The sequence below is a fragment of the Monodelphis domestica genome, chromosome 2, assembly GCF_027887165.1.
Source record: "Monodelphis domestica isolate mMonDom1 chromosome 2, mMonDom1.pri, whole genome shotgun sequence".
Taxonomy (NCBI): Eukaryota; Metazoa; Chordata; class Mammalia; order Didelphimorphia; family Didelphidae; genus Monodelphis; species Monodelphis domestica.
This window is the reverse complement of record NC_077228.1, coordinates 212,053,362-212,067,122: the sequence shown is the minus strand read 5'-3', so window position 1 is coordinate 212,067,122 and position 13,761 is coordinate 212,053,362. Positions and strand designations below refer to the sequence as shown.

At 43.4% G+C, this 13,761-nt stretch overlaps 1 protein-coding gene across 1 annotated transcript; it reads right to left on the bottom strand.

The window, feature by feature from the left end:
• Positions 1–439: 439 nt before the first annotated feature.
• TRIM65 (tripartite motif containing 65) lies at positions 440–12,421 on the bottom strand. Its single transcript, XM_007482627.2, has 6 exons — positions 11,675–12,421; positions 7,694–7,789; positions 6,528–6,761; positions 6,203–6,377; positions 5,411–5,458; positions 440–4,616 (listed from the first exon to the last, which is right to left on the bottom strand). The coding sequence occupies exons 1-6, from the start codon at positions 12,086–12,088 to the stop codon at positions 3,991–3,993; spliced, it is 1,593 nt and encodes a 530-aa protein (XP_007482689.2). The 5' UTR covers positions 12,089–12,421; the 3' UTR covers positions 440–3,990.
• Positions 12,422–13,761: the final 1,340 nt, after the last annotated feature.

Here is a 13,761-nt window from a genome sequence, read left to right as displayed (position 1 = left end):
ATGAAATTATAAAGAATAATCTTGGCCCCAAAGAAGAGACATAAGAGATGTCTCTCCTATTTCTTAACTCCTTTGTAGAGCTTGGGGTCCAGAGGTGTGGAACACTGTATATAACATCAAATTTTTTTGATATTTGGGTGACTGAATTTTTTTTCTTTCTCCCCTTAAAGAAATTACTTGTTTTAAAAGGTAACTTGGGTGAGGCAGCTAGGTAGCACAGTGGAAAGAGCTCCAGTCCAGGAATTGGGAGGACCTGGGTTCAAATTTGGCCTCAGATACGTCTTAGCTGTGTGACCCTGGGTGAGTCACTTTAATCCATTGTCTAGCCTTTCCTTTTCTGTCTTAGATTTGCTACTAAAATAAAAAGCAAGGATTTATTTTTAATGGAGATAACTTGGGGTGATAAGAGAAAATCTCAGCAATGTAAAAATGAAATAAATGCAAAAAATATCAATTTATTAAAATAAATCTCCATTAGACATTGAAATCTTATGTGAGGGTTTCCTCCATTTCAGTGTGGATGGTTTATTGCAAAATCCCTCATTTGTAGAGGCATTTGCTGCCAAATAAAGGAATGGAATTGGGGGGGGGAGTGATCAGATCTCCCCATTTTTAAATTCCTCAAACTCAATAAACTTTCATACCAATTATAGCTATGAAGAGCCCTAATTTCTATAGCTGGATGGCATTATGGCTGGACCAGAAGTTAGGAAAACCTGAATTCTAATTTTGATTCAACACTCAATAATTGTGTGACCCTCATTGGATCCCTTAACCTCTGAAGACCTCAGCCCAGAAAAGACCTGCCCCCTCCCTTTTATTGACATACAGCCCCAAATGGATGAAACCTGGCATAACTGTGTTGTGAGGAATGCTAAAGGACAGGTCAGGCTACTCAGGAGGGGGAGGGAATGAATTTCCTGGACACACTGTTATTATGGTTATTGCTGCTATTTTGATAACTCAGATCCCAGATTGGCAGAAGCTGAGTCTCTGGCTCTCAGAGATCTCTTGGTCTCCCAAGAAGCTCCTCATCCGTAGAACTGGAGGCCCCTTGACCTGACTGCAGGAAATGAGAAAGTTGTCCCATCTTTCCCTCACTCACATTGGGTAGGTGTTGGGAAGCAGAGACTGAGACTGAGGCTGAGGCTTGTCAGCATCACGCCAGATGCCTAAGGAGCCTGGGCGAGATCCACCAGGCTAAAGGAGTCAGGACAAACACGGAGCCACCCCAACATGGGGCAGGGAAGGGGCTCCTTCATGCCCCTTCCATATAGACTTCCATATAAACACCCCAGAATCAGTTCCTTGGCACATCTTCCCTGGCTGACCCCACCTAGCCCCATAATCCATTTACTCCTCTTGACCTCAATGTTTGACTCACACCAGAAAGTTTGCATTCTGCTGACTATTTTGGGGCATATGCTGCTGTGTAAACATTTAATTTAGGGAAGATGGGGAGAAACAGGCCAGCCTTTGTTTCCCTTGGGCAGAAAAGACTCACAGCAGCTCCTAAATAGATATAGAAAACACATAAATCTCTCACAGTAGGTCCCTTCAGAATCAATTTTTCTTTCTTTCTTCCTCTCCTTCTTCCCTTTTTTCTTTCCCTCTTTCCTCTTTCTTTTCTATTTCCTTCCTCTTTTCTTTCTCTCTTTCCTTCCCCTTCCTTTCTTTCCTTTTCTTTCTTCTTTTCCTTCTTTCTCTCCTTTTCCCTTTTTCTTTCTTTCCTTTCCTTTTTTCTTTCCTTTTCTCCCCTTCATTTTTCTTTTCTTCCTCTTTCTTTCTTTCTTTCTTTCTTTCTTTCTTTCCTTCTTTCCTTCTTTCTTTCTTTCTTTCTTTCTTTCTTTCTTTCTTTCTTTCTTTCTTTCTTTCTTTCTTTCTTTCTTTCTTTCTTTCTTTCTTTCTTTCTTTCTTTCTTTCTTTCTTTCTTTCTTTCTTTCTTTCTTTCTTTCTTTCTTTTTCTTTCTTTCTTTCTCTCTTACTTTTTCTTTCTTTCTTTTTCTTTCTTCCTTCCCTTCTTTCTCTCCTTCCCTTTTTCTTTCTTTGCTTCCTACCTTTTTTCTTTTCTTTCTCCCTTTCTCTTTCTTTTCTCAGTTTCTTTATCCCTTTCTCTCTCTCTTTCTTTCTTCCCCTTTCTTTCTTTTCTTTTTTTTAAACCCTTACCTTCCATCTTTGAATCAATACTGGTTATTGGTTCCAAGGCAGAAGAGTGCTAAGGGCTAGGCAATGGGGGTTAAGTGACTTGCCCAGGGTCACACAGCTGGGAAGTGTCTGAGGCCAGATTTGAGCCTAGGACCTCCCATCTCTAGGCCTGACTCTCAATCCACTGTGACACTTACCTGCTCTTTCATTCTTCCCTTTCCATCCCACTTGACCTGTTGTAACAGCTCCCTATAACAGTGAGGAGAAGACAGGGTGTTAAAGTCTGGGCTTCCTTCTTCTCCCCCCAAATCCCCATCTCCCACAAGATCAAGGCTCTGCACTCTAAAGTAGGTCTTGTGGTTGCTCTTTTTTTCCAAGAGCTGGTGCTTGGACCACCACCCTCTGTCTTTTTAGGGTAGAGAGAATTGTATCCTTTTTAGTGACCCAAACCTTTGAGGAGTCTGACACCCTTTTAGGAAAAATATATTTTTTAAATGCACAAAATACAATTTACAAGATCATAATGAAAACCAATTTTTAAAAAAGTTATCAAAATATATTTTTTAAAGTTTATAGACACTCAGGTTAAGAATCGCAGCTGTGGAAGGCCTACTCCCTGAACTCTCAAATTAGAGGCTATTCCTGAGGCAACCCCTAAACCCATGTGTAAATTCTTCTTTTTTTAAACCCTCTCCTTCCATCTTAGAAACTCTACTGAGTATTGCCTCCAAGACAGAAGAGTCTTGGAGGGCTGGGCAATGGGGGTTAAGTGACTTGCCCAGGATCACACAGCTCAGTGTGATCTGAGTGTGTCTGAGGCCACATTTGAACCCAGGACTTCCAATCTCTAGGCCTGGCTCTCTATACATTGAGCCACCTCACTTTCCATTTGTAAACATTCTTAATTTATGTGTACATGTGTTTTACTTAACCCCCTTGGAAGGTCCTTAAGATTACTTCTTCCATCCTATCCCCATTTCACAGCTCTGAATTGAGAGAGAGCAGAAAGAGTTGGAAGAGATGGGTGGCTTGACTGGGGTAGTCAGCTCGTCTATGCCTCAGGTTCCTTCTTTATAAAATGAAAGGCTTGAACTTGAGGGCTGTCTCTAGAGCTCCCAGCTTTAAATCCTGTGATTAATTTATGAGACTGCCTGTGTCCTTGCCGACCTCCCCAGGCCCACATTTTATTCTTCTCTCATCCCTGTTCCTGCCATTCTATGAAGGTCAGACAGAAAACCCAACAATTTCTTTTCTAACACAAAGTAACAGAGGGGACAGCTGGGTGGCTCAGTGGATTGAGAGTCAGGCCTAGAGGCAGGAGGTCCTGGGTTCAAATCTGGCATCAGATACTTCCTAGCTGTGTGACCCTGGGCAAGTCACTTAACCCCCATTGCTTAACCTTTACCTCTCTTCTGCCTTGGAAGCAATACACAGTACTGAGTCTAGAAGCTAATGATCTCCTTTTAGGAAAAATGTGTTCAAAATGCACAAAATAAAATTCACAGGATGTAAGAAAGTAACCCCAAAATTATGGGTTAAAAAAACAAAACATAACAACGTGAAAGCAACCAGAGAAGAAATGTTTGGAACATTTCTCCACCTCTACGCTAAGACTGTCCAAACTTGGAAGAGGTTTTTTCTCTGCTCTGTGGTTCCTTCTAGTATTCAAGCAGTCAATATGCTGAGAGGAAGGGGAGGGTGGGGGTGGAAACAAACACACATCCAGGCATCACAAATGGGGAAACTGAGGCTTCAAAAAGAACAGGATTTGCTGAAAAGCAGGCACAGGGGCTTCACATCTGGACCTAAGCTTGGTCCCTGCTGTTTCTTCAACATAACCACTATTTATTTATCTGGGCTCCCCCCACCCCCAGCCCCAGCTTCGTTAGCTACTGTTCTTCTGGGACCAAGCGTCTCTCCCTGGGGCCCAGAACACGGCTTGGCCCCGGCCACCTGGCACAGGGTGATGGTTCTGCCTTCGCAGAGCCAGAAGACAGGGGAGAGAGGCTGGGTAAAGAAGGCGTCAAAGACGTGGAGGAGCTGGACCCGCGGCTCCAAGCTGTAAAAGGAGAGGCGTCCCACGGACAGATCCAGCTCCACTCCCAGAAGGTGCCCAGGGGTGCCCAGAAGTCGCTGGACCTTCCCATCGTGCCAGGCTTGACAGCCCTCCTCCTGCACGCGGAGCCCCCAGGAGTGACGATTCCTCCCGATGTTGTCTGTCTGCCCGGGCACGTTTTTCCGTGCAAGTTCAGGGTAGGTGACACCCAGCGTCACCGAATGGTCCGACACTTCCACCTCCCAGTAGTGCTTTCCTGCTTCGAAGCTCTGGGCACACAGCACCTGCCATAGCTGGAACCTCCCGGGCTGGGTGTCGAGCTGGGAGCCAGAGTCATGCTTTACCCGCTGGTTTTGGCGGGATAGGTGGAAGTGATGGTTGGCCGTGTCAGGGTCAAAGGTGAGATTGCGATAATCTGTGAGAAGAGGGATAGACAGGCACAGGGGTGAGGGGCCTCCTTGTTCCTCAATGGTCCTCCCAAGGGTGGCTTCCCTGTCCCGCCAGTCCTGGGGATTCCCAGGATGCTCTTTCCCGGAGCTGAGTGAGACCCAAAGAACAGCCTCAAAGGGACAATAACCAGCACGGACAGGACGTGCATGAATGATAGCCACATTTACACATGTACACACACAGACATATATTTATTTATATTTGTCTATTTTTATTTATTGATACATATTTATATATTTGTTTATATATTCACATATATTTATATGTTTGTTTATAAGTTTATTTATATGCTTACTTATATATGTATGTATTTATATCTATACATTTATATTATATATTTATATTTACTTATACATATTTATATATTCACACATATTTGTAAGTTTGTTTATATGTTTATTTATATACTTATTTATATGTATATATGTATGTATTTATATCTATACATTTATATTATCTATTTATGTATACACATTTATATTTATATATTCATATATATTTATAGGTCTATTTATAAGTTTATTTATGTCTATATTTATATTATATATTTAGATTTACTTATAGATATAGATATTTACATATTCACACATATGTATATATTCATGCATATTTGTATTTACATATTTATACATCTTTATACATTTGTACACATTTATAGACCTTTGTAGATGTTTATCTATTTATTTCTATTTATATATTCATACATATATTTATCTGTATATCTCTCCCTATATATATATAGACATAGAATAGGCTTACTCTGTCTCAGTTCCTTCCTCAGACGGCACACTGGTCCTGGGGTCGGTTCTGTAGCAAAGGAAAAGAAAACTTGGGCAAGGAATGATTGACAGGGCGTGAGACTCAGAATTCTCCCGGGGCTGTCAGGATTGCAAACAGTTGAAGAGACAGTTCCCCAGCTGTCACTCTGGACCTGAGAAAAGGTGCAATTCTGAGTCATCTTGAGCCCATCCATCAAACAGGAGGCCTTGAGGATCTCCTAGCTACTCCAGTCTTCCTGGTGGACAGCCAGACTGGAGAATAGATCACTACCCTGCTGGGACAACTGAAGACATCAGCTGGATTCCTGCTTCTGGCTCCTCAAGGACTCTTTGTGAGAAACTGACCCCATCCCCTGTTGGACTTGCTTTTAGATGACTTAGGGTTTAGTTTAGAATAAGTCGGATAGGATTTATATAGTGGGTAAAGAATTTAGCTTTTCCCTTTCCTTCATCCCTGCTATGTTAAAATAAATTCAATATTGATATGTTTTTCCCTCTGTATTACTTCCCTTCCCCCTATCCAAATTATATTTCCTTATAACAGTTCCAAGGGTCCTCTGTGCTCTAAGGGTCAAACCGACCACTAGAATTAGAGGACGGGGCCTTCTATTCCAAGGGAGAAGCCCTGCAAAAAGCAGAGGGCTTGGGCAATAGGGAGTCACTGTTTTGTAGGACTTGTAGGAAAAGAACTTTGGCCTGGTCACTGGGGTCCCAGGCTGTGAGGGAAGAGGGACACTGGTCAAAGGCATCAAGGGGAGAAGGTCAGCCTTACCCTTGAAACCAGGATCAACGTCTCTAGGCATCCCAGGGCCAGTCTCGTTCCTCAGCAGGAGTTGATAGATTTGGTCTAGCATCTTCTTCAGCTCGTTCAGCTGATGGACATCTTCATCCCACTTCAGTGAGGGCGCTGATGCCAAAGACCCAGGAAGTGTCAGAAGTGGAGACCTCTGAACCACCAGGGACATGGGACCGTCAGGCATCAGATCTGAGGTGTCCCTGGGTCAAGGAATCCTTCCCTCACCCAAGCCTTCTTTGCACCCCTTTGTGATTTTGCCTCCTCACCCCCCATCCTCACCCCTCGCTCTACTTCTGCGTACCTGGAGGAAGCCCACATCATTGGGGCAGGTCAGCAGCTCTTGGATCTGCTGGGTGTTCTGTGCCAGGAGCTCCAGGTGGTCCTGAAGACACTGTTTGGTCTCCTTGGCTTGGGCCAGGACAGCCATCTTTTCCCGTTCGATGTTCTGGAGTGCCTTATCCCGCCGTGCTTCAAGGGTCCGCAGCAGACAAGTGACTTTTTCAGAGATGGCCACGGCCTGAGTGTTGGCCGAATTCTGAGTTGGCAGAGAAGGAATCTCAGGATGGGGGCTGTGGAGGTGGGCCTGGCCTGAGACACAGCCCTAGGGCACTAAGCAGAGTGGGGTCCATTTTAGGGGAGGTAGAACAGAGCAGGGAAAGGCTGGGGTCCCTGAAAGATTTGTCCAGGGCTCAGCATCAGAAGGACATAAGAACCTGTCTGGTCCTATCCTATCTGGTGAATTAAATATTGGTCCCTCACACCTTCAAAATTTGCAGAGTGCTTTCCTCAAAATAGCCCTCTCGGTGTGTTATTGTTCTCATTTTACTGCTAAGGAAACTGAGGCTTGGAGTGACTTGCTTGTAAGTCATGTTAAGGGAGATAATGTAGCAAAGTATGAAGAATAATTTGTTGACAAAAAGCTAGGTGGCTCAATAGATTGAAAACCAGACCTAGAGAAGGAAGGACCTTAGATACTTCCTAACTGTGTGACCTTGGGCAAGTCACTTAACCCCTATTGCCTAGCCCTTACTGCTCTTCTGCCTTGGAACCAAGGCTTAATTACTAACTACTGATTCTAAGATCAGAAAGTAAGGGTTTAAAACAACAACAACAACAACAATAACAGCAAGTTGTGGCATCTAGGTGGCTCAGTGGATAGAGGCCTGGGATCAGGATGACCTGGATTCAAACCTGGCACAGATATTTCCTAGCTGTGGGACCTTGGTTTGGGCAAGTCATTTAACCCTCTTTGCCTAGCCCTTGCCTTTCTGTCTTAGAGTTGTTATTAAGACAGAAAATAAAGATTTAAACCCCCCCAGTAAATTACATAAGGTTTCACAAGCAATTCCTTTTTTTCTGTTATGCTCATGTCCACATTTGTCATATTCATAATTAAAAATAAACTTTTTCTTTTCCAGAGATGAAGAGTAGTGATTCTGGAGATGTCAGGAAAGGCTATGTAATTACCTGGATCCTGTCAGTCTCATCCTGCAATTCCTTAAGTTGCTCATCAATCTTGATTTTCTGATTCTGATTTTCCTCCAGCTGCTCCTTCAGCCATTTCTGCAATACCAGTGAGACAAAAAGGCAAGAGAGGGTCCAGGGCTGGGGCGTAAGTCCTGAGTTCTCTTTCTACCCTTGACCACTGACCAATGACAATATTAGAGCAGGAGTTGGAAAAGCACTAGCTTGAAAATCAGAAGACCTGAGATTTGAGATCATTTATTATGTGTGACCTTGGGTAATTCACTTCCCCTTCTGGGCCTCTGATGCTTCATCTGTAAAATGGGCATAATAAGACCTACCATTCTGTGGAGATCAAGCTCATGGCATCTGGAAAGTATTAAGCAAGAGGTTTTTAATTTGGGGTCCTCAGATTTCAGATGGTCCATTAACTTGGATGAGAAAAAAAATACATCTTTGTTTTCACTAAAACATTATTCTGAGAAGGGGTTCATAGATTTCAACAGATTGTCCAATTGGTTCATAACACAAGTCATTAAAAATCTTTATGCTGGGGGCAGCCAGGTGGCTCAGGGTATCGAGAACCAGGCCTATAGAAAAGAAGTCCTGGGTTCAAATGTGGCCTCAGATACTGATTAGCTGTGTGATCCTGGGCAAGTCATTTACCCCTATTGCTTAGCCCTTACTACTCTTCTGCCTTACAACCAAAACACGAGAGAGTCCAAGATAGAAGGGTAATGTTTTCTTTTTTTTAAATAAACAAACCCTTGTCCTAAACATATGTAAATATCTCTATGACTTCTAACCTAGGCACTAGATCTAGGCAAAAGGCAAGGGTTCTGGCTCCTCTCATTCTTTCTCCCTGTGAAAATTTATTTTTTATACATACTGTATTATTTTTATACCTGGGTCCTAGATTGAGAATATCCAATAGGTCTGTGGACTTTTACATCTCCTTTGTTCTTAGGAACTCTCAGGAATGTTTCCTTCCAATAAAACCTAATTAATAGATGGAGACAAAGATTCTCTTCCAGCTAATTAATTACATGACCACTCACCTCACCTATTGGGTTGGGGAGAGGTTGAAAGTTTTGATGAACCACCTCCCTGTTAACTATTTACTAGTCAGAGATGTTTTGGGGATCTTCAAAGGAGGGACTTACATTTTACTTAAGGACCCACACCAGAGGAAATGGGGTCTTTGACTATCCAGAGAATCATTTCATCAAATTCCTTTTGATAGGTCAATTAATAAATTAATACCCAGAAACATTGCTTCTTAAAATGTTGTCACATATCCCTCCAGTACTCTAATCCCCAGTATTCCCTGGGGTCAATTCCCCAGAGGCCTCAGCACAAAGAGATAAGCAAAGTGACCCACCTGCTCCTCTCTAAACTCACCATTCCACCTCCTGCCCACATGCTTTCCCACATGTGCTTCCTCAAGCTTCCCACTCAGAACCCTAGCTTCCTTCCAGGCTCAGCTCATGTGCCTCACAGCTTTCCTGAGGTGTTAGTGGTCTCTTCTTCCTCTTTGGATAGGTAGGTAGATAGACAGATAGACAGACAGACAGACAGATAGACAGACAGATAGATGGATGGATGGATGGACAGATAGATAGATACAGAGATGGACAGAGAGATAGATAGATGGATGGATAGATAGATAAGATAGATTAGATGGATAGATAGATGGACAAAGATAGATAGAAAAGGATGGATGGATAGATAGATAGATGGATAGATAGACATAGATAGATTTATCTGTACACATCTACCTAGATCTATAGATACAGATATGCATATATACATGTATATAGAGATATAGCTATGTATATATAATTATATAGGAGCGTGCATGTGCATGTCAGGTCTTCCTAACTCCAGGTCAAGTGTTCTACCTAGCTGCCCATATATATAATATGGGAGATATTGTTATTATATGTGTGTGTGTATATATATACATATATATATGTGTGTGTGTGTGTGTGTGTGTGTGTGTATTGTAAACCTTAAAATTTCTTAGACTTATAAATGTTGGAAATTTCACCATTGGGAAATTTCATGCTTGTAGGGAATTTCCTACTGATAGTGGGAACTTTATTGGAATGTGAACCCCATTGGCAAGGGAGGTTCCTCCTCCTCCCTTATTAAGATTACTTTAGGACAGAAACCTTTTGCTGAACAATGGAAAGGGCTGCAGCATAGATCAAAATTTAATTATTCCAATCTCCACCCTACTCAGGGTAACAGGATTTAGGAAGGGCTGCAGCATAGATCAAAATTTAATTATTCCAATCTCTACCCTACTCAGGGTAACAGGATTTAGGAAGGCTGCAGCAAAGGATCAAGATTTAATTATTTGAAAATATGACCTTCAACAGACATGTGCAAAGCCACAGACCTCTGGGCGGTCCTGGGTTAAGCTAGAGCCACCATTGGCACAGGGAAGACATGGACAGTGATTGGTAGATGTGAGAACTGAGGGGAGGGAACTTGGATGGTTTCCTTAAAGATAGTGGGGTCTGAGGACTAGGAGAGGTTGGTTGGAGAGGTTTTGCTCTGAGAGGTTGTGCTCTGAGAAGCTTGCTCTGAAGGAAGCTGGAGGTGGAGGCCCCTGAGACTGTTTCTCCATTTTGGTCACGTGAGTGATAGGGACTGATCTCTTTTCTTTGCCTCAGCTCTCTAAGGGCTTGGGCCTTTTGGCTCAGCCTAAACAGAAGGGGTATTTAAGCCCTATTCCCTTCTCTCCCCTTTCTCTCTCCCTCTCTCTCTCTATCTCTAATACCTTTCTTCCTCCTGTTTGTAATTAAACTCCATAAAAGGTTGACTGCTGACTTGAGTTTTCATTTAGGAATTACATAGCTGAATTCCTTGGCAACCTTAAATTAATATATATCAGTCTTTTAAAGTGATTTCCTTGTCACAGTATACATACATATATTTATATCTGGGGTTTGGGGCACAAGAAAATATGTTTTTAAAAGCAAAATGATTATCTTTCTGCACAACTTTTTTTCTTCTGTTATACATTTTGTCTGTGGGGGTAAATGCTACTGAGTTAGTAGGTCTATTATCCCACCCCACTTAATGTAAGAGTCAAGATACTAATCCCCAATACCTTACCCAGGTAAGTACAGCATTTTATTGAAAATCAGTCAGAAGTTTTAGATGAAGTGCAGAAAATGTCCTTGATCATTATGGATGTCTTTGAAAGCCATTGGATGAACTGAAGTGACATTAATTCAAGATCAGTGACTCAATGGCCCTCAATGGCACATATCTAAGAGTGTTTCTCATTTGGTTTTATGGATTAAAAAAATACTTAAAATGTAATGTAGGGAGCATCAAGGTGGCTCAGTGGATCTGAGAGGGATGATCCTGGATTCTAATCCCACCTCAGATACTTCCTAGTTGGGTGACCCTGAGCAAGTCACTTAACCCTCACTGCCTAACCCTAACCACTCTTCTGCCTTGGAACCAATACACAGGATTGATTCTAAGATGAAAGGTAAAGTTTTAATTTTTGTTTTAACTTTTTAACGTAACCTGGTAAACCTTTAGAAGGGCCAGAATTTGTTTTATGTCTTGTCTTTTTATCCCCAGCACCTAGCCTGTTCATTGTAATTTGTACGCAAAATATTGTACTTAAAAAATAATCGTTGCATTTCATTGGATCTATAGAATAAAACTCCCTGGATGTGGGTGTGGGTGTGGGAGGACATAATTATCGACATTTCACAGATGGGAAAACTGAGGCTTAGAGTGGCTGAATGACGTGCTCCAATCACACGGCTAGCCGAACCTAATTGGAACGCGGGTCTCCTAGCTCCTAGTCTAGTGCTCCTCTATCTACTCAACGCCCCAGCCGCCTCTGCATGCAGAGTAGCACGGGTTTGGTTTGGAATGGGCGGGCGGCGTAGAGGCTCGGTCCGGGATGGTGCCGGTTCTGCGCCCCCTGTCCCCATCCCGCCCCTCCCTCACCTCCTGTTCCTTGCGCTCCACATCAGCCAGGACCCGCAAGTGGCCCTCGCACTGACCCACGGTGCAGACGCAGCAGATGCACCGTTTCTCCGTCCTGCAATAGAGCTCCAGGGCTCGCCCGTGACGAGGGCACCGGGCTGCGGGGCACGGGCCGAGCGCGGGCTCCGTCGCCGCCGGCTGCCCTTCAGCCGCCCGCAGGGACTCCACCACTTCACACAGAGCCCCGTTCTTGTGCAGTGCGGGGCGCAGCTTGAACAGGGTCCGGCAGTGAGGGCAGTCGATCTCCCCGCGGTCCCAGTAGTCTTCGATGCACTTACGGCAGAAGTTGTGGCCGCAGAGCAGAGTGACCGCTTCCTGGTACAGCTCCAGGCAGATGACACAGACCAGCTTCTCCTCCAGCCCCAGAGTAGCCATTCTTTCGCCTGGCCAGAGGAGAAGCTCCAGGGCCCAGGAAGGGAAGTCCAGGGGGTGTAGCTGAGAGCCAACAGGTTTCTAGACGTGGGGAGGAGGGAGTGCAGCCGGCTCCCTCTCCTAGGATCTTCCCTTCCTTTAAGTCCTAGGCCTCGGAGATGACACTGAACTTTCTTACCGGCTCTCTCCTCCCACTTAGGGCTGAGCTAGGGGGCGGGCTTCCGAAGCCACCAACCACCACACCCAGCGCTCCAGACCAGACACCGAGTCTGACCAAAGCTTTTCCCTAAGGTTTGGAGCTTCGAACCTTTCCCGGTTCCCCACCCACTTCCTGTCTGTCTCTGCTCCTTGCTTTGCTCAGGCTCTGCCTGGGCCGGGTCATGCTTCTACTTCACGTCCCTCCTTCCCTCCCTGGTTTTCTTGTTCTGTGTCATTCTCTCCTGCCCGGCCTTGATTAGGTGCTTTCCCAGGCCTGGTGACAAATGGTGGCTATTTCCGGCCTTGCTCTTCCTACAGTCATTAAGCACTTAGCACGTGCCTAGCACTGAAGATCCTTCAAAGAGCAAGAGTGTGCATTCAGACAGGAGAGCCAGGGCCCAGATACAAGATACCATATAAAAGTTTGAGAGAGACAGAGACAGAGAGACAGAAACAGGCAGAGTGAGAGAAACAGTGAGGGACAGAAACAGAGTGACAGTCAGAAACAGATTGACAGAAGCAGAGACAGACAGGAACAGAGATAGAGAAAGAAACAAAGAGACAGGGACAGATTATTTCTTTGTTTCTGTCTGAGACAGAGAAACAGACAGACAAATAGAAAGAGAGGCAGAAACAGAGGGGAAGAGACAGTGACAGAGACAGAGAAAGAAACCAAGAGAGACTCTGAGGATGAAAAAACTCCCTCCGGTAATAAGGGAAGGTCAGTATCTTTTCTGCAATTTATATTCTCAGAGAGTTGTCTGGAGCGTATGTGTAGAACATTTGTGGAGCCTCCTAGGTCCAGCAGTTAAAAAATTAAAGTGTAATTGGAAGATGTTGAGTAAAATAAATTAGGATGTAAAACGAAGGTAGTACTAATATGTGATTTTCTTAGTCAATATGTGGACAATGGGGATCCTTGTGTATTACCCTGGGCAAGCCACTTAATCCCAATTGCTAGTGCTTTTGCTTCTGCTTGGAATGGATACTTAATATTGATTCTAAGACAGAGGGTAAGAGTTAAAAAAAAAAATTACATAGCCACTGTCACATAGCTAGTATGTGTCAGAGGCAGGACACATGTTTTCATTGTTCCAAGGCCCTTGTTAATTTATCCACTAAACCAAATAATAGATGTTTGTTTTTCTCTCAGTTGTGATGCCATTGATATTGCTACTTGAAATTCTTTTTCAAACACTTATCAAGAATGATATTTTGTATTTACAAGAGCAGAAAACTCTATTTTAGATCATCATGATATTAGGGGTTGTAACATTTTTATTGCTCTGATAAACCAGTATTAATGAGTAGTTAACATATGAGAAGATCTTCAAATTCAAATCTTTTTTTTTTATTTAAACCATCTTAGAATCAATACCATGTATTGGTTTGTATAATTGAAAATTTGTTACCCTAAAAAAGAACTACATTTCCTGGGAGCCCACTGACTTTCTGTCCTTACATATTTCCTGTAGACA